Source organism: Zalophus californianus, chromosome 5 (genome assembly GCF_009762305.2).
Source record: "Zalophus californianus isolate mZalCal1 chromosome 5, mZalCal1.pri.v2, whole genome shotgun sequence".
Classification (NCBI taxonomy): Eukaryota; Metazoa; Chordata; class Mammalia; order Carnivora; family Otariidae; genus Zalophus; species Zalophus californianus.
In genome coordinates, this window is record NC_045599.1 from 57,364,905 (window position 1) to 57,383,785 (window position 18,881).

Below are 18,881 nucleotides of genomic sequence, written 5' to 3' on the forward strand. Positions count from 1 at the left end.
AGCTCGACTCCTTGCTTTGCCCACAGAGACACTGTCCTGTTGAGTCTCGAAGACTGAAATGGTTGCTATGGTTGCCGCACAGGGACAGTGTTGAGCTCAGTGGGACTTGAAAGTCACGCTGCTCCGTGTGGAAGGGCGGAGACTCAATTTGGCACAGTTACAGTTGCTCGTTATATTCTGTAGGTGTAGCCACTGTGGCATCCTTGGTCTATCCCATGCACTTGAAGACGTGTACAGATACAGACTGTGAATAAGAGGCTGTGTTTGTTTAGGTAGGATAGCATGTGTCCTGGAAATAACGTGTAGTTCCCGCACGTTGTGCTGTAGCTGTTAAAGTTAGTGAGGCCACGGGGGTTCCACGGACAGGAGTGTTTGTTGAGACAAGCCTCACCTTCAGCTTCACTATAGTGTCTTGAGGTACGGAAATCCACGGCCTGGGACCAGGGAGTAGCAGAACACTGTTAGGATTTTTCTCAAATAGCCATTAAATGACAACAGCCACCACCACCTGCTGAGGAAAATAAAAGGAGTGGAGGAAAGTAGTCACCATTAAACAAACATATTGATAGGTTTGAATTCTTACACTGTGGGTGTCCAACCTGTGTATTGCTGTAATCAGAGTTCATGCTTGAATTAAAATAGGTTTTTCAAAACTTAGTGGGAATAATGCAACATAAAGAGTTTAATGTGGTGGCGCCTGGGTGGCTCAGTGGGTTAAGAGTCTGCCTTCGACTAGGGTCATGATCCTGGGGTCCTGGGATTGAGCCTTGTGTTGGGCTTCCTGCTCAGTGGGAAGTCCGCTTCTCCCTCTCCTTCCGCCCCTCCCCCTGCTCATGCATGCTCACTCTCTCCTTCTCAAATGAATAAAATCTCTTTTAAAAAGAGTTTAATGGATCTTGACTTAATGTCTGAAGTGTGAAATAATTTTAAAAACTTGGAGAATTTCAGAACATTCTCTTATGAGAGATTACCCCTAAATAGAACAAACCTAATGAAGATCAGATTGACTTTTTAATTTTTTATTCTATAAAATACTTTGTTTTCTTGGGGTGCTGGGGTGGCTCAGTTAGTTAAGTGTCTGACTCTTGATTTCGGCTCAGGTCATGATCTCAAGGTTGTGAGATGGAGCCCTGTGTTGTGCTCTATGCTAGGTATGGAGCCTGCTTAAGATTCTCTCTCTCTCCCTCTCCCTCTGCTCCTCCGCCCCACCCCACTTGCACACACACACACACACTCTCTCTCTCTCTCTCTCTCTCTCGATGAACCCTGAGAGACTATGGACTCTGAGAAACAAACTGACGGTTCTAGAGGGGAGGGGATGGGGGGATGGGTTAGCCTGGTGATGGGTGTTAAAGAGGGCACGTACTGCGTGGAGCACTGGGTGTTATACGCAAACAATGAATCATGGAACACTACATCAAAAACTAATGATGTAATGTATGGTGATTAACATAACATAATAAAATAAAATTTAAAAAAGTTATTCTTAAATTTTTAATTTTATCGTGGTACAAATGACTCCTACCCTCCCCCCCCCCAAAAAATGACTTTTGATGCCTTGCTTTCTTATGTTGGTACAGAGTCTTAGTAAGCAAGTCTCACAGGTTCCTTTTCTTTCAAGCGAAACTGGTAGTTTTTTATGGCGGGGTGGGGTGGGGCAGGTATTCTCCTGTTGGTTGGTGCTATCTGGAGAGGTCTACCTAGGATTTTACATCTCACAAGACTTGATCCATTGATGGATTCTTTTCAAATGCCCCGCTAAAGCTGCAGAATCCCTGAACCATCAGAGCTGGCAGCGTCTCTCGCCGTGGCCTTGACTTTAGGACCATCACGTGCTGACCGAGGAGTGTGCCTCACTCAAACAATGTCAGGATATGTTCAGGGGTCAGGCCCAGGAGTGCGTTCCTCCCACCCAGTCCTCCTCACCCTTGCATTCCATCAGCCTTCTGCCACTGACTTCTGACAACTCTTACCCTGGTGCTGGGGAGGCAGACAAAATCTTAGGGTCAGTACTTCAGAGTGAGCGAGGGCAAGGGAACTAGTTACTCTATTTCTCCACTGTTCAGGTTCCCTACTCATAGGCCTTTTTGGCCTTCCTAATTTTTGTTATTGCTACTGTTGCATTGTTCCTCTCCCCACCGCCCCCCCATGTGTGCGCTACTCCGTCAAACCAACATTTACATGTTCATCAAGACTCAGTCCTGGGGGGGGAGGGGGTGCCTGGGAGGCTCAGTGGGTTAAATGTCTGCCTTCAGCTCAGGTGGTGAGCCCAGGGTCCTGGGATTGACCCCGCATCGGGCTCCTTGCTCAGCGGAGAGCCTGCCTCTCCCTCTCCCTCTGCCGCTCCCCCTGCTTGTGCTCACTTGCTCTCTCTCTGTCAGATAAATAAAATCTTAAAAAAAAAAAAAAAAAAGATTCAGCCCTCGGCTCCCTTCTCTCCTGAATCTATACTTTCTCTTTGTGTTGTAGATGGATGAAAATTTTAGGAGATGACTCGTAAGCATCTGTTTCTAGGCCAGGCCACTTCTCTGAGCCTCAGATCTGACTGTCGTTGCAGACTCAACATTATCCGCTTCTGTGTGCTATTTCAAACAAGCGTTCAGATCCATACTCATGACTTTCTAATACCCGCCCCCACCACCACCATAATCCTTCCCCCAGCAACAGATGTGCTTTCCTCCATGTCCTCTTGCCATGAAAACACCAGTATCCGCTCAACTCCACAACCCAGGAGTCCACACCACCATCTCTCCCTCACCCTCTATGCTCAGTAGTGCCCACTTTCTATCAGTCCTGACTTCAATCTCTGCCCTTCACATGGTTCCATCTAGTGATCTGGTCCTCGCCTCCCTCATTCATCTCTAGCACCCACCCTGCACCCACCCCCACTAGCCATACTGCTCCTCACCTGTCCCCCAGATGGACCCTTCCCACCTTAGAGCCCTCACACAAGTGCCCTCTTCCTGGCTATTGCACACCATCCTACTGGTTTCATGTTAAGGGCTGTGTCCTTAGAGGAACCTTCCCTTGATGCTTAGAGGCCATTCTTGGTGGTATAAACTTTTAGGACCTGCTTGGCTCTCTCAGAAGAGATTTAGTCCCATAAGAATAAGAACTGTGCCCTTGCTGTCAGCATAGGCTTGGTGCCTAGAGCAGGGCCTGGCACTGGGTATGTCCTTGGCAAATACTTGCTTAGTGAATGAATGAATGAAGCCAGACTCAGTATCTAGCAGTTTACATACATCATCCCATTTGAGCCTCAAAGTCACATTCAGAGTGCTTAAAGAGATCGCAAAGGCCATTCTGGAAGCAACAAAGCACAGCAGGGAGTCACCCCAGGGCCGAGGAGTCACCCAAGTCTAGGATCTTGCTGCTCCCATCACCTGCTCTCTAAAGGAAGAAAGAGTTACTGCTGTTAGATTTAATTAATAAGTTTGTGATAATAAAAGGAGACAGGAGCAGGATTCTTCTCATAAGGAAAAGTGAGGGAGAGTTCGAAGAGATTTGAATTTTACAGGTGCTTATTTCCTTAGTTTCTTTTTTTAAAAAAAACCTCATACATCGTCAGCTTGGGGAACTGTGGAATTGGATCAGCAGATTTTGCTGCCAAGCCTCTTAAGTGACGTTCCAACTCCACCTTCCACTGCTTCCTGAAATGTCTGTCCTTCGGAGCCACACAGCTCTATTCCTGATCTCCAGGCTTGTAGCGTTTCATCAAACCACTTTGAATCTCTTTACTCTTCACCATTTTAGTCCTGGTCTTTTGAGACCCCTTTTATCCACTGAAGAAATATCTGTTGACCACCCATATGTTCCAAGCACCGTGCAGGTACCCACCTTTACTCCTGTCACTTGTAAACATTTTCCCACCAGTGCCCCTCTCCTCCGTGACCACCACACTTTTAACAGAACTGTCATTAGTTATGTAATCAGGTCTTGAGTACACAAATGGGCAAAGCCTTATTATTTAAACATTGAACACTTTCTGTGTACCAGGCACTGTACTAGGCTTGGAAGTTTAGGAATAGACACATTCAGTGTTTTGTAGTCTGTCTGCACTACCAGCAAAGGCAGGAATGGGCAGGTAACTAGTGTAAAGTCTGGAAGTACATATAATCCACCAAAGCGGTACAGGTTCTAGCTCCTGGACACTTCTGAGGCCTCCATCCATTCTTGGTTCAAACACTGTACCTAAAGTAACCTAAGAGACCTCATAGTTGGGCAGGAAGAAGGCCTAGTATATTTTCCTTATCAATGTCTCACTCTCCTCTCCCCACACCCCCTTTAACTAAGTACAGTTAGTTCACTGCCAATAAGTGTCTTGTTCCCAACATAGGAAATTTTCTAGCACTTAGTGGGAAATTTGTAAATGTTACTGTCTTTCCCCAGAAAACAGTGGCATGTATTTTTCCCAGACTTGAAGTTAATGGAGAAAATACTGACCATCGAGCACACATCTATCTACCCTATTTAGATTTGACCCAAGAGTTAAGCCAGCTGTACACTAGACAAAAACAATGATCTTCAGAGTGGAAAGTGGGAAAAAATATACTGGGACATCTATTTTTTATTTGTTGCCTCTTAAAATTTTCTTTTTTGTAGTAGACAAAAATGTAGATACTTTGGAGCTAATAATTACAGCAAGAAAGAAGTATACAGTGTTAATACACAAAAGTCAATCACTCTCATGAACCAAGTAGAATTTGAAGTTAAAAACATAACACCATTGACATGAGCATCCCCCCAAATGAAATACTTAAGTATAAATCTAAGAATATATACAAGAGCTATATGAGGAAAACTATAGAACTCTGATGAGCAAATTCAAAGAAGAACAAAATGAACAGAGATATTTCCTGTTCATGGATAGGAAAACTTAATGTTGCCAAGATGTCAACTCTTCCCTATGGAATCTATAGATTCAGTGCAATTCTAGGCAAAATCACAGAAGCTGTTTCGTGGATATTGACAATCTAATTCTAAAGTTAACACAGAGAAGCAGAAGACCCAGAGTAGCCAACACAATATTGAAAGAGAATAACTGGAGGACTGATAGTACCTGACTTCAAACTTATTATAAAGCTGTAGTGATCAAGACAACATGGTTATGGTGAAAGCATAGACAGTACATCAATGGAAGGGAATAGAGAGCCCAGAAATAGACCCACCTAAGTATAGTTAACTGATCTTTGGCAAAAAAACAAAGCAATACAATAGAAGGAGAGATGAATAGATAGAACAAAGAGTATTTTTAGGGAAGTGAAAATACTGTGTATGATACTATAGTGGTGGATGACTGTCGCTATACATTTGTCCAAACACATGGAGGGTACAGCACCAAGAGTGAACCCTAGGGCAAACTGTAGACTTTAGGTGATAATGATGTGTCAACATCGAGTCATTGATTATAACAAGTGTACAGTTCTAGTAGGGAAATGTTGAGAATGGGAGAGGCTGTACATGTGTAGGGGCAGGGGGTATAAGGGAAATCTCTGTATCTTCTCAATTTGGCCGTGAATCTAAAACTAAAATCTCTCAAAGCTATTTTATAAAATGGAGACAACGTTAGTATAAAGCAGCAATAGTAAACATACACATTCCTCTTTCTGTGTCAGCCACTGTTGTGAGCTCTTTAATATCTTAGTTAATGCTCATAAAAACCTTAGGAAGTGCTGTTTTTATCCCCATTTCACAGATACAGAAACAGGCAGACCAAGGTTTAGGGACTTGTTAACAACGCTCTGAAGCCATAGACTGGCCAACCCAGGGAGTGTGGTGCCAGAGTTCTGCTCTTCATCATTCTGCTAAGCTGTAGTACATGCATATAATTTGCAAATAAGTGTACATGTGCTCAGAATACTTTGACTAGTAGGAATATATGATTGAGAAAGTTGAGAGTCCATTGTTTGAGAGGACCTGATGCAGAATGAGTACTGCCCTTGGTTCACTGTTAATGATAAGCATCATCATATCATGAGGATGACATCTACCGATTAAGAGGGACTGGCGGAAAGGGGTAGATTCTTCCTTTTTAGAGGAAGGGTCCTACTGGTTATTGGGGAGGAGCATCCTTAGAGGGGTAAGGAGGAAAATGAAGGAAAAATCAGGTTAGATTGTACGTGTGAGATACTATCAAAATAAAACTTGGGTGTGTCTTTTTTTGAGAAAACAGAGAAAGGTCCAAAGTGAACTGGAAAAGGAATGAAGGAAGAATGGCAAAATACACGAGGGCACGGCCCTGCTTAGCACCAGTTTGTGCTAAGATGGAAGCAGGGCAGGAATTGAAGAAAGGAAGGCCTTCGTGATACAGTAATACAAGGGTGGTTTTCAGAGCCCCTCCAGAAGCTAAAGACCAAGTCCTGGAACTGAATAAAGATCAAGTGAGATGCCTACAAATTCATAAGAAAAAGCCAAATGCTTAAAATATATGTGGCCAAAGAACAGGCCAATTCACAGAAAAGTAAAATGACTTAAACTTGTAACATGCTCAGTTCTACAAAATGACATAAAACCACTGAAATTTTTTTTTACCTGTTAATTCAATAAAATAATGCAAAAACACACCACATGGATAAAAGCTCCCATCTGCTCCCTCTGTCTTAGGTATTCTTATCCCTTTGCACTTGGGTGGAACACTTTTGGTGAACAGTTGGACAATGTGTGTATGTGTGTATTCAGACACGTGTTTTAAAAAATATATGTACTATATATACATATATGTAAGACCAATGTTTCTTTTTAAATTCTGCTTACGAAAGCAATCTCAGATACAGTAAAAGCCACATGCTGTCCTAGCATCGCTGATGATAGTGAAGAATTGGCAGTGGCATAAGTGTTTATCATATATTTTTAGATTTATTTTAGAGAAAAGAGCATGTGCAATTAGGGGGGAGGGGCAGAGGGAGAGAATCTTCAAGTAGACTCCTCACTAAGCATGGAGCCCTACGTGAGGCTCCATCTCATGACCCATGAGATCATGACCTGAGCCGAAACCAAGAATCTGATGCATAAATGACTGAGCCACCCAGGCCCCCCGTTTATCATATTTAATCTAGCAAATCATTGGAGCATTAGGTAGACCTTACAAACAATGGTTAGAAAGACTGCATAAGGTGCTCGCGTGCGTCCCCGTTTAGTCCGGTGGTTCGGTCGTCCCCGGCGCGGAATTGCTGCCGAAGGGGCCGAGGTTCCTTGTCTTAAGTCTTTAAAAAATACAACATAAAAATGGCTTCGAAAAGAGCTCTGGTCATCCTGGCCAAAGGAGCAGAGGAGATGGAGACAGTCATCCCCGTAGATGTCATGAGGCGAGCTGGAATTAAAGTCACCATTGCGGGTCTGGCTGGGAAAGACCCAGTACAGTGTAGCCGAGACGTCGTCATTTGTCCTGATGCCAGTCTGGAAGATGCAAAAAAAGAGGGACCTTATGACGTAGTGGTTCTGCCGGGAGGCAATCTGGGTGCGCAGAATTTATCTGAGTCTGCTGCTGTGAAGGAGATACTGAAAGAACAAGAAAAAAGGAAGGGCCTCATAGCTGCCATCTGTGCAGGTCCTACGGCTCTTTTGGCTCATGAAATAGGTTTTGGAAGCAAAGTTACAACACACCCACTTGCTAAAGACAAAATGATGAATGGAAGTCATTACAGCTACTCCGAGAACCGTGTGGAGAGAGACGGCCTGATCCTCACGAGCCGCGGGCCTGGAACCAGCTTTGAGTTCGCTCTCGCGATCGTCGAGGCACTGAACGGCAAGAACGTGGCTGACCAAGTGAAGGCCCCGCTCGTTCTTAAAGATTAGAGCGGACATCTTTGATCAGAAGTAGAGAAACAGGCCGTTTGTAATCATTCTCACCACGTTCACTTGAAGCAAAACGTGTGGTTCCCGTGCAGAGTTTCCCTGCCTGTGCCCAGGTCCCCACGGTCCTGAACCTTGATGGCAGAGCAAATGGCATTTAGCAAACTACCAATTGTTACTTTGTTTATCGCTGGTTTCCCCTTGTTGGTATGTATGAAACCAAATTCATGATCAGCCTCACTTGCATCTGTTAACTGTTGATAGAGCTACTGAGATAGACTAGCAGTGAACATTAGACACAGCAAGGAGGAAAAGCGTAAAGGCAGAGATTTAAGAAGCTTGTGATTTTCTCTCATTTGAATAATGTGCTGTTAAAAATACCAATGAAGGGGCTCCTGGGTGGCTCAGTGGGTTAAGCACCTGCCTTCGGCTCAGGTCATGATCCCGGGGTCCTGGGATCGAGCCCCGCATCGGGCTCCCTGCTCGACAGGAGGCCTGCTTCTCCCTCTCCCACTCCCCCTGCTTGTGTTCCCTCTGTCGCTGTCTCTCTGTCAAATAAATAAATAAATAAAATCTTTAAAAAAAAATAAAAAAAAGAAAGACTGTATAACACCAGAAAAAGTTTGATTATAATGTTGAGAAAAGCAAGACACAATTGTACCTTATAGACTACCTCTATTATAGTATTTGTCACCTTGTGTTGAAATTACTTGTCCTTACTTGACTGTCTTTATGTCTAGACTTGGGAGTGCCAACGGCAGAGATGGGCTCATTTATACTACGATACATGATGAATGTATCCACCGTGCTTTGCCCATGATAGACAGTGCTGAATGAATAGTAAACTTCGTTCCCACCAAATTCCCAAGAGCTAACCGTTTTTCATGTTTTTAAAATTATGACAAATGGTACTTAGAGATTTTCTTTTTTACATTGTATACATTTAAAGTATTTTCTTGGGTTTCTTGATTGAATGTTAAATGAAAGCATTGATAAAAATTCTCCAATGTAGTATTGGTAACTACAATAAAGTATCTACCTTAAATGAATGTTTAGAAATGATTGGTGTATGGTCCTCTTACAGAAATCATTAGGGCGAGAACATAATACATTTTAGATACTCTGCTTTAGAGCTGGATTCTTCTAATTCTTATTCTCATTGTCAGAATTAGAAATACAAACTATCTGGAGACAAATTTTAGTAGAACTTGACCATTAACCAAAAGATAGAATATGCTACTAAAGCAGCGGGTTCTCCAATCTTATCCCAAGAGAATTACTGGGCACAGATGGTGTGATCTCACACTTTGTACAAGGCTTTTGTAACATTGGAGGGGAAACTTTAAAACCCCTAAGCAACCCTGGACTTGGTGTGTTCTGGATCCTTCCTCCATGCCAAAAAGATGCATGCTTATCTTTCTGCTTTAGCACTTTGTATTCCATGAAATCAGAACCTTGTAATTGCCTTCTTTATTGGTGACCTTTAAGAGATAACTTGGGCTTCTTGGGATCATTCTGTAAAGAAACCACAGCCTAGAGTGTAATATCATCTGTTGCATTAGCAAAGAAGCTAGTTAGAACTAGAGTGAGACTGGAGAGCTTCTCCAGTGCTATAGCCTGAACTGAGGCTGTGGATATTCACAGATATTTAGACTCACAAAGAAGCTATAAGTCAAAATTTTTATTTAAAAAAAAAAGGTTCCTTCTAACTATTGCAGTGTTTTGTCCCTAATAGCTATTTACTATGTATATGAGTTTTAGAAAATGTTGCCTTTGAATTCTCATAGTCTTGGCTAATTTTAATGTTCCTTCATTGGTAGGAAATTCACAGACCATGAAAAAAATCAATCATTACTATTTATTGAGTGCTTCCTCTGTGCCAGGCATGTTTTAGGTGTATTATCTCAATCCTTATAACACTCCTTTGAGGGGCACGGTATTGCTCCTGAAATACATTTTTAAAAACCCCTGAGTTTTTAGAGGTTAGCTTGCTCAAGGTCAAAGCACTAAGGGAGAGTTCTGGGCTTGACAGAGGTCTGTCTGCTATCGAAGCACCACTCTTTATTAAAAAGGATGATGGGTATTAAAGAGGGCACGTACTGAATGGAGCACTGGGTGTTATACGCAAACAATGAATCATAGAACACTACATCAAAGACTAATGATGTAATTTATGGTGATTAACATAACAATAAAAAAGAAAAAAAAGGATGATCGTCTGGAACTGTGGTGAAATTTAGTATATTAAAACAATTAAATTGGTTTGTGGGTATGTTTCATGTGGGAATTCCAGGAATTCCTTGTAAAATAAATTGGTGATACTGAAGTTCAATAACTTCCCATCTTTCAAATAAGCCACAGAAATACTGATCTGACCTAGTAGAAGAGTTAGTGGAGGCTTTTGGGCCAGCTGGCATCTAAAAAAAAAAAAACTATATTCCAACTATAATACATTCTGGAGAAGTTAGGGCAGTGAAACTATTGGGTATAGTACTATTAATAGTGGATATGTCATTATGCATTTGTCAAAACCTATGTATTAGAGGGCGCCTGGGTGGCTCAGTTGGTTAAGCGACTGCCTTCGGCTCAGGTCATGATCCTGGAGACCCAGGATCGAGTCCCGCGTGACCCTCCCTCGTTTCATGCTCTCTCTCTATCTCATTCTCTCTCTCAAATAAATAAATAAAATCTTAAAAAAAAAAACACCTACATATTAGAATGTGTGACACCAAGAGTGGGCCCTAATGTAAACTATGAACTTTAGTTAATAATAATGTCTCAATATTTGTCAGTTGAAACAAATGTGCCATCCTAATTCAAGATGTTAACAGCAGAAACTGGGAGGTGGGGATGGTAGACATATCTGTCCTTTTCCCTTGATTTTTTTTTTTTTTTTTTGGTAAATCTAAAACTCCAAAAATAAGATTTTTTTTTTTTAAACCTCAACTCATTCCCTCCAATTTCAGGATTTCCTTCATTTTTAAAATTACTGACCCTGAGTCCTAAAACATCAATTTTAGGATTCCATTGTCATCCCTTCCGCTCCTGGCCTCTTGCTATCTGTGGATGAGCTTTCCCATATACACTTTCTCTGTCCTTCCAGCTGCCAGTATGCTGGCTGTTTACATTTGATCTACCCACTCTCAGCCTGTCCTGCATGCTGACATTGGATCCCTCTTCCTGCAATGTAGCCCTGATTATCTCCCTCCCTTGGCCAAAAACCATTGTTTCTCCTCCCAACTCACAATTTCTTTATCAGCATCAGGCAGCCTGTACTCCTTGAAACCTTGTTAGAAGCAATTGTTTCTTGAAATCCAAAGTGATGTTTATCAGTACACAGTTTATAACTTTTTGTTGACATTGACTCTCATGGTCTTAGGTTAACATTATGTTGTACCTGCCTTTTTCTCCCCATGCAGTTGGACTATGTTATTTGGTGGTAGGGACTGTATTTTCCCTCTACCATTGTTCTTGAATCACTGTAGCGCTTTGAATACAGAGGGCCTAGAAGGTTGCATTCAGCTCAATTCAGTGTATCTATGTTCCCAGTCTCCTTAGAGCTCTGCGTTAGGTGAAATGAAAGAGAAACCCATTGCCCACATGACAGGCAGTGTGTTACACAGAACAGTGGCTGAGATGTCTAATGTTACAGTGTTTTCATTTATTGGTATTTGATCACTGGCACATTTATGTGGGGTTTGTAGCCACTACTTTGCCCTATTTTGTCTTGAATTAAGAGTTTAGATTAGGGGGAGCACCTGGGTGGCTCATTAGGTTAAGCATCCAACTCTTGATTTGCCTCAGGTCATGCTCTCAGGGTCATGAGATTGAGTCCCTTATCAGGCTCCACTCACGGAGTCGGCTTCTCTCTCCCTCTGCCCCTTCCCCGACTAGTGCATGCTCTCTCTCTTCCTAAAATAAATCCTTAAAAAAAAAAAAGGAGTTTAGATTAGCATTAACAGTTTTAACCAGTACATTTTGAACCAAACATCTATCCATGTGCTTTCCCAGAAGAAACTCCTGTTATGTAGTAAATGGGTGCTTTTGCTGTCTTTCCTCTTAGAAGATTGAAAATGAAATTTAAAAGATATTGTTGCTTTGAAAACTTTACATTCTAGAGGATTCTTGTGACTATTTGTCAAGTAATTCTTAAATTCTTTTTTTTTTTTTTTTTTACCTTTTGTGGCTTAATTCCAGTATAAGATTTTCAGTGGAGTAAAAGGAGTTGTGTATATTTTCTAGGTCTTTTTCTTTATCCCAAGTAGAAGGTGGGGTGAGAATGAAATACTTAGTAGCTCAGTATTACCTCCAACACTTAAGAGTTCAGCTTGAATAAAAATAATTGACTGGAAAGAATAAAGAAGTATGCATCTATAGAACCAAATTTGTTTCTTATTTGCTTTCAAAACTGTGTAAGCAAAGCACATTTCACCAAGATGAACTTCAGCTTGAGAGATGTCCAGATGTTAAATGGCAGGACTCCAAATACTGAATGTGCTGTGCTTTTAGAAAAATTGTCTTTTTTTTTTTTTTGGTTTTCTTTTGTTTCTTTAAAAATAAAGGTCAAGAGAGATATCAGCAGGAAAGTCAGAACAGAGGTGGATTTGGAGATATAAATTGAGGAATAAAGGGGGTAATCTTTTAAAAAAGGAGATGCATTTTAATAATATGTAGGAAATGGGCTTAAGATTTCAGTTGACTATAAACTCAAGTCAGTAAAAGAATTTGATGCCAAAAAAGTTACTAAAATATTAGGTTGTTTTAATCTGTTTTACTGTTTTGAGGAAAGATAAGCATCCTATTAAGGTTTCAGGTGCTACATACATTTTTAACTTCTGCATTGGTTTGACTTACAAAAATGATAAAGCTATGACAAAACTCATAGTAGTTTTCTCATCAAATTTCAAGTCTGTTGGATTATAGTTGAGTTAAAAGTTATTCCCTAATTCTCCAAGATGATAGAAATAATAATTGGTCAGAAAAGCCCAAAATATAATGAGAATCGTAGAAGAGGTGTTGGGGGTGGAAAAAGGGAAGAGATGGTTGAGACGGAAAGTTGTCCAAAGCATTCTTAGTGCTTTAAAATAGAGTAGAAGGTAGCCTTAGAAGATGTCAAGTGACTATTTGACATTTGTGTATTGGATCTTAGACCATTTACAAGTGAATTTCCTTCTCAAGTGGTCTGTAGGTGGTCACTTTTGGTTGTCTGGTGGCTTTCCTAAGAAGAGTTGCTATCTTACTTGAAATTTTATTTCCAGTTCCAGAAAAACATTGTATTTTAAAAGTTGGTGAAGATGATTCCATTTGTAAGTCCTTGTTTAAACACACACAGAAGGCAAGATAGTGACCCCCTTCTCTGTAAATGTGGTATGCCTAAGCAGCTGGAGATGGAACTGTTGGTAAGACAGCTAGTGAAGAAAATGGCAGCCAGATACCAAGTAAGGGTGGTCGGTAATAATTTCAGTGTTCTATTTAATCTACAAGGAGGATAAAATAACTTTTTTTCCCTGAGGCAGGTTAATGCTTAAAGGATAAAGGAAATACATTAGGGATTTCCTATGCCCTTAGTCCGGAATATTTTTTGACTTTATATATCACTGGATGCCTACACAAATATGATTCATCCATGTGAAGTAATTTCAGGGAGATGAGTACACACCTACTCCATTTGAACCTGCTCAGTGTTACTCCAGATTTTGTTCCCTCTACCTGGAGTCAACTCTTCATAAGTGGAAGATACAACATGCATATGCAAGTAACAGTAATGTATGTATTGGGTTTTGCATTTCAACCTGTTCTGTTTTTAGAGTGATTTAAAATATTAAGTATATAGGAAAGAAAACTAAAGCAGAGGTTTTTCTTTTTTTTCTTTCTTTTTTTTTTATTTCACTGGAGGAGTTGGGAATTAGAGAGTTGGGTAGCAATAAATAGAAGTTAGATCTATCAGCTACTGAGCTGCGTGATCACTGAATTGTTTCCTAAACTGGAACATGAGCTGGCTTAAGTGAAAACCTACCTACTACAGCATCTAATTTATAGTAGGAGCTCGCTGAAATGGCAGTATTGTATAAGTGGAAAAAAGGGTATAAATAAGGAGAGTTTGGGGTTTCAACTTTGACATACATTCACCTATGGTGGTTCCGCCTGCTGATACTTAATAGTAATTGGACCAAGGTTATCTGCACAAAGTCACCTTGAGTTTATCAGCTATGTTCTGAAAACCATTGACGAGTCAGTGGCACCACAGAAAAGAATCACTTAGAATATTTTCACTTGATTCTCAATCTTTAGGGGAATGATAAAAATTCTCTGAGAGAGCTTTAAGATTTTGCGTTTGAATTTAGTTCACCAAAAATGACATTTGGGTCTAGTGTTAATTTTAGTAAATTAAAATGATTGAGTTTCAAGTTTTTGGTTTCCACGTGTTTAAAACTTGTGAGTCAGGACATTTCTGTCAGAAACTTAGCATTTTAAAACTAAGATCTACTCACACACCAGAAGACATAGGACAGTGAGTTGACTATCCCAAGAAAGGCATTTTTACTATATTTTAAAGTAACATTCACTAAATTTTACTTTTTTGGTGTAAAGTTCTTTTTTTTTTTTTGAATTCTTGGTGTAAAGTTCTACAAGTTTTAACAATTGTATATATTTGTGTAACCATGACCACAGTAAAGCTACAGGACGGTTATATCACCCCAAATATCTCATTTGCACGGCTCTTTTGTAATCATACCTTCTCCCTACTTCTCACCCTTGGCAACCCCGCATCTTTTTTCCAGGAAGTCATATGAATGTAATCATAAAGTAGTTAACCTTCGGATACTGGCTTCTTTTACTCAGCACACTGACCACATTTGAGATTGATCTATGTTGTTGTGTCTAACAATATTTTATTCCTTTTTATGGCTGTGAGTAGTACTCCATTGTAGGGAGGTACTACAGTTTTTTTGAAGGACAGTTGGGATGTCTTGGGTTGTTGGTAATGGTGAATAGATTTATAGAATACTATAAATATTCACATACAGAGTTTTGTGTTAAGGTAGATTTTTATATCTCTGGTATTAGTTTCTAGTAGTGGGATTGCTGGGTTATATGGAAAGTACATGGTTAACTTAATAAGAAGCTGCCAAATAATCTTCCAGGAGGGCTGTGCCATTTTTCATTCCTGCCAGAAATGAAAAGTTAGTTGTTCTGCATCATCCTCATTACCAGATATTGTCAGTGGGTTTTTTTTTTTTGTCTTTTTTTGTGGTCTTTTTCTTTGTCTTTCTTTCTTTCTTTCTTTCTTTCTTTCTTTCTTTCTTTCTTTCTTTCTTTCTTTCTTTATTTTTATTTCTCTCTCTCTCTCTCTCTTTCTGTCACCATTCTGATAGGTGTGTCATGGTATATTGGTGTGGTTTATAATTTTACATTTTCCTAATGGCTGTTTTTTTCATATGCTTATTTGGTAAAGTTCTCGGCTGAATTATTGAGCCCATTTTTTTAAAGATTTTATTTATTTATTTGCCAGAGAGAGAGAGGGCACAAGCAGGGGGAGTGGCAGGCAGGGGGAGAAGCAGGCTCCCCGCTGAGCAGGGACCCTGATGTGGGGCTCGATCCCAGGACCCATGACCTGAGCCAAAGGCAGATGCTTAACCAACTGAGCCAAGCCACTCAGGTGCCCCTTGAGCCCATTGTTGAATTATGGGACTTCTTTATATGTTTTGATACCAGTCCTTTGTTGGACATATGATTAGCTTTTTTTTTCAGTCTGTACCTTGTCTTTTCACTCTCTTTAACAGTGTCTTTAACTGAGCCAGTATCTTTAATTTTGATGAAGTCCAATTTATCTTTTTTTTTTTATGGTTTATGCTTTTGGTGTCCTGTCTCAAAACTCTCAGCCCAAATCAAGATCACAAAGATTCTCTCCATGTCTTTTTTTCCTAATAGTTTTATAGTTTTGTGTTTTACATTTAGGTCTTTGATACATCTTGAGTTAATTTTTGTATAAGAGAGAGTATAAGTTGAGTATCATTTTTTTGAGTATGGATTTCCGATTATAATAGCACCATTTGTTGAAAAGACTACCTTTTTACTGTTGAATTACTTTTGTTCTTTGAAAACTGAGGTTGTCATATTTGTGTGCTTTTATTTGTTGACTCTATTCAGTTCTTTGATCTAGGTGTCTATCCTTTTGCAAATACTACATAAGTCTTAAAACTCAGCATTAGTTCCCTTGATTTCTTTTTTTTTTTTTTTTCTAAAATTGTTTTAGCTATTTAAATCCCTCACCTTTCTGGGGCACCTGGGTGGTTCAGTTGGTTAAGCATTTGCCTTTGGCTCAGGTCATGATCCCAGGGTCCAGGGATGGAGCCCCCACATCCGGCTCCCTGCTGGCAGGGAAACTGCTTCTCCGTCTGCCTGCCGCTCCCCCTGCTATTGCGCTCTCTGTCAAATAAATAAATAAAATCTTTAAAAAAAAATAAGTCCCTTTACCTTTCTATGTAAAGTTTATTATTGGCTTGCCTACTTCAAAAAGAAATCTGCTAAGATTTTTATTGGAATTGTGTTAAATCCATAGATCAATTTGAGAATTGACATCTTAACTAGATTGTCTCCTAATTCGTGATCGTTATTGATCTCTCCATTTGTCTAGATCATCTTTGGGTGCTTTCATCAGTGTTTTGTAGTTCTTTGTTTTTTTAAGGGGTGAGGGTGAGAGGGGGAGAGAGTATCCCAAGCAGGCTCCCCGCTGAGCAGGGCTCCATCCCAGGACCCCACCCACTATCATGACCTGAGCTAAAGTCTAAAAAAAGTTAAAGTCTATTTTTAAAGAAAAAAAAATTCACTGATTCTGATGCCTTAAGATTTTTCACCTTTTTTCTAACAAAAATGTGGTTTCTTTAGAAATCTGATTTCATCTTCCTTTACTGCCGCAGGAACATCGGGAAACTCTGTCACTCTAGATTTTTATCTTATTTAGTGCTGGACCCAGGCCCTTAATGATACATTGTCCCCCCTTGATAGGACAGTGACCATATAGACCAATTTTATTTTTTAAACCAGCTTCTTATAAGCTACAACAGAGTAGAGAGTGTCCTGACATCACTATTTCCTATTTCTCTTCACTTGAAGTTATGGTTTCTGTCTTTGGGGGAAAGCAGGCAAAATCTAATTTGTAATGGACAGAACTAGTTGTCCACTTAAACAATAGAAAACTGAGTCATAAATTCTGTCTTCATAAAACTCCTCCATACTTTTGGAAAATGAGTCATTTTTAGGCAGCGTCTGCCATAGATAGTTGCCAGAAAGTGATCTAACTTGGATAAGCTAGACGCTTTGTGAAAGTTTCTGGGCCCCTGTAGAGAAAGTATTAGGAACTAGAGATCATTTTATGCATGTCTTTGTGCCAGGGTGATCAGTCCCTCAACACAAGTCAATGTAACATTTGGAATGTTCTAGTTCATTTTTCCTCCAGCATTAGCCTGTTTCAGAATCACCTGGAGAGCATGTTTAAAAACAGGTTGTTGTGTCCCACTACCACAGTTTCTGATTCAGAAGGTCTGGGATGGACCCTAAAATTTATATTTCTAACAATTCTCAGGAATTGCTATGGCTGCCAGTTTGGGGACCACTTTGAGATTCATTCCTTCAGTTTATCACTAAAAAGACTTGATATTAAACAAAAAAAATACAGCCAACTGAATCTCCCTAAGATCTGGTTTATAATGAAATCTTGCTCATAAGTGACATTCTCAAGTATTTGGGTTATTGAAAGGGAACAGGAACTCCTCCACTCAAGAGCCCAGTCCATTGGAAACGTGGAGGGAGGAAAAAGAGCTGTGTCATGTTGCCTTATGCCCTCTCCTTTTGTCAAAACAGGATGGGACAGATACCTAGAAATTTAACTGCTTACTATCTTAAAATTGGAGATCAGGTGCTCTTGCCTGTGGGAGGTGTAGGATGTTTGAGTGTATTTCTTTCATTTAGTCAGAGAATTTCATGTTAAATTTTGTAGGTTGAAAGCAGACCTGACTCGGATGCAGGGAGAAGAATTTATCAGTATTCAGAAGGAATTTGCAAGGGGACTAGGTGATTCGTTCTAACATGCTTAACTTGACTTCTGTGTGTTTTGGATAATATGATAGAGTAAAGAGATGGATCATAAACTAAGAAACTATGTGGTGTCGTGTGCCTCGGACACTCAGGACAATGACCTTGGATAAGTCATTTAATTTACTTGAGCCTTGATTTGGCGAGGAAACAGGAGCTTTTGTCTTTTAAGTTCCTCTCTGGCCTTGAGATTTTGTTTCTGTTTACTTACAACTGAGTAAGTGATACGCTGTTTGAATCCCTTACCACCATCCATCCCTATTACAAATTGAATACCTTTCTGAGAACTGCATAACACCCTGATGTCAAAAGGAGAGGAAATGTAATTAGCAAACTCAAGAATTTCCTTTCAGTCTTAATTTTCAAAAGAAGAGCTGTTTGAACCATGCTCTATATTCTGTTCATTAGAGATCTTGCCATATCATATTCATACCGCCTGTGTTGAAATACAGAATTCTCACATCTTTCTAAAATGCACACACTTACTTTTGTCTGCAGATGTCAAGTAGACAAGGTCCAGCTGAATAAGCAATGAAGATGTAGCTTGTCACAGTATGGAAGTGGAGGAGTTTCTAATACTTTCTGTTCTATCAGCTATGTACTAATAGCTCAGCCTTCATCCTGAATAAAATGATAGAGCCTATTCTGGAGCCTACTTTTCTAAAGTGCTTTGAAGAGAAGAATTTTCATCTAGTAAGTAGTGAAGAGCTCCTGATGAATAATCATGTTTCTTTTAATTGGCTTAAATTGAGATGATTAGGAGGAAACAAAGGTGGGGCAAAGATCTGGGATTTTAGAGACTGGTTATATCCTGATTTGGTGGTTATATATACACTGGGCCTAGGACACACTGTGGGCTTACCTGCTTTTTGACACAGACAAGATTAGATAGATACTAAGTGCCATTTGCCCAATGATCATTTACCTATATAGATTTAAGAAATCTTAAACTCAAGCAGGAACCTGCACACAACCTGATCTTTTCATGAATCTTT

At 40.1% G+C, this 18,881-nt stretch overlaps 2 protein-coding genes across 4 annotated transcripts in view; both read left to right on the forward strand.

Annotated features, from left to right (window-relative positions):
- Positions 1-18,881, forward strand: part of IQGAP2 (IQ motif containing GTPase activating protein 2) — a 289,377-nt gene that overhangs the window by 88,815 nt on the left and 181,681 nt on the right. The gene's annotated exons all lie outside the window — the stretch shown is intronic.
- On the forward strand, positions 7,118-7,880 carry LOC113928786 (Parkinson disease protein 7 homolog). The gene has a single exon (XM_035727596.1). The coding sequence runs from the start codon at positions 7,225-7,227 to the stop codon at positions 7,792-7,794; it is 570 nt and encodes a 189-aa protein (XP_035583489.1). The 5' UTR covers positions 7,118-7,224; the 3' UTR covers positions 7,795-7,880.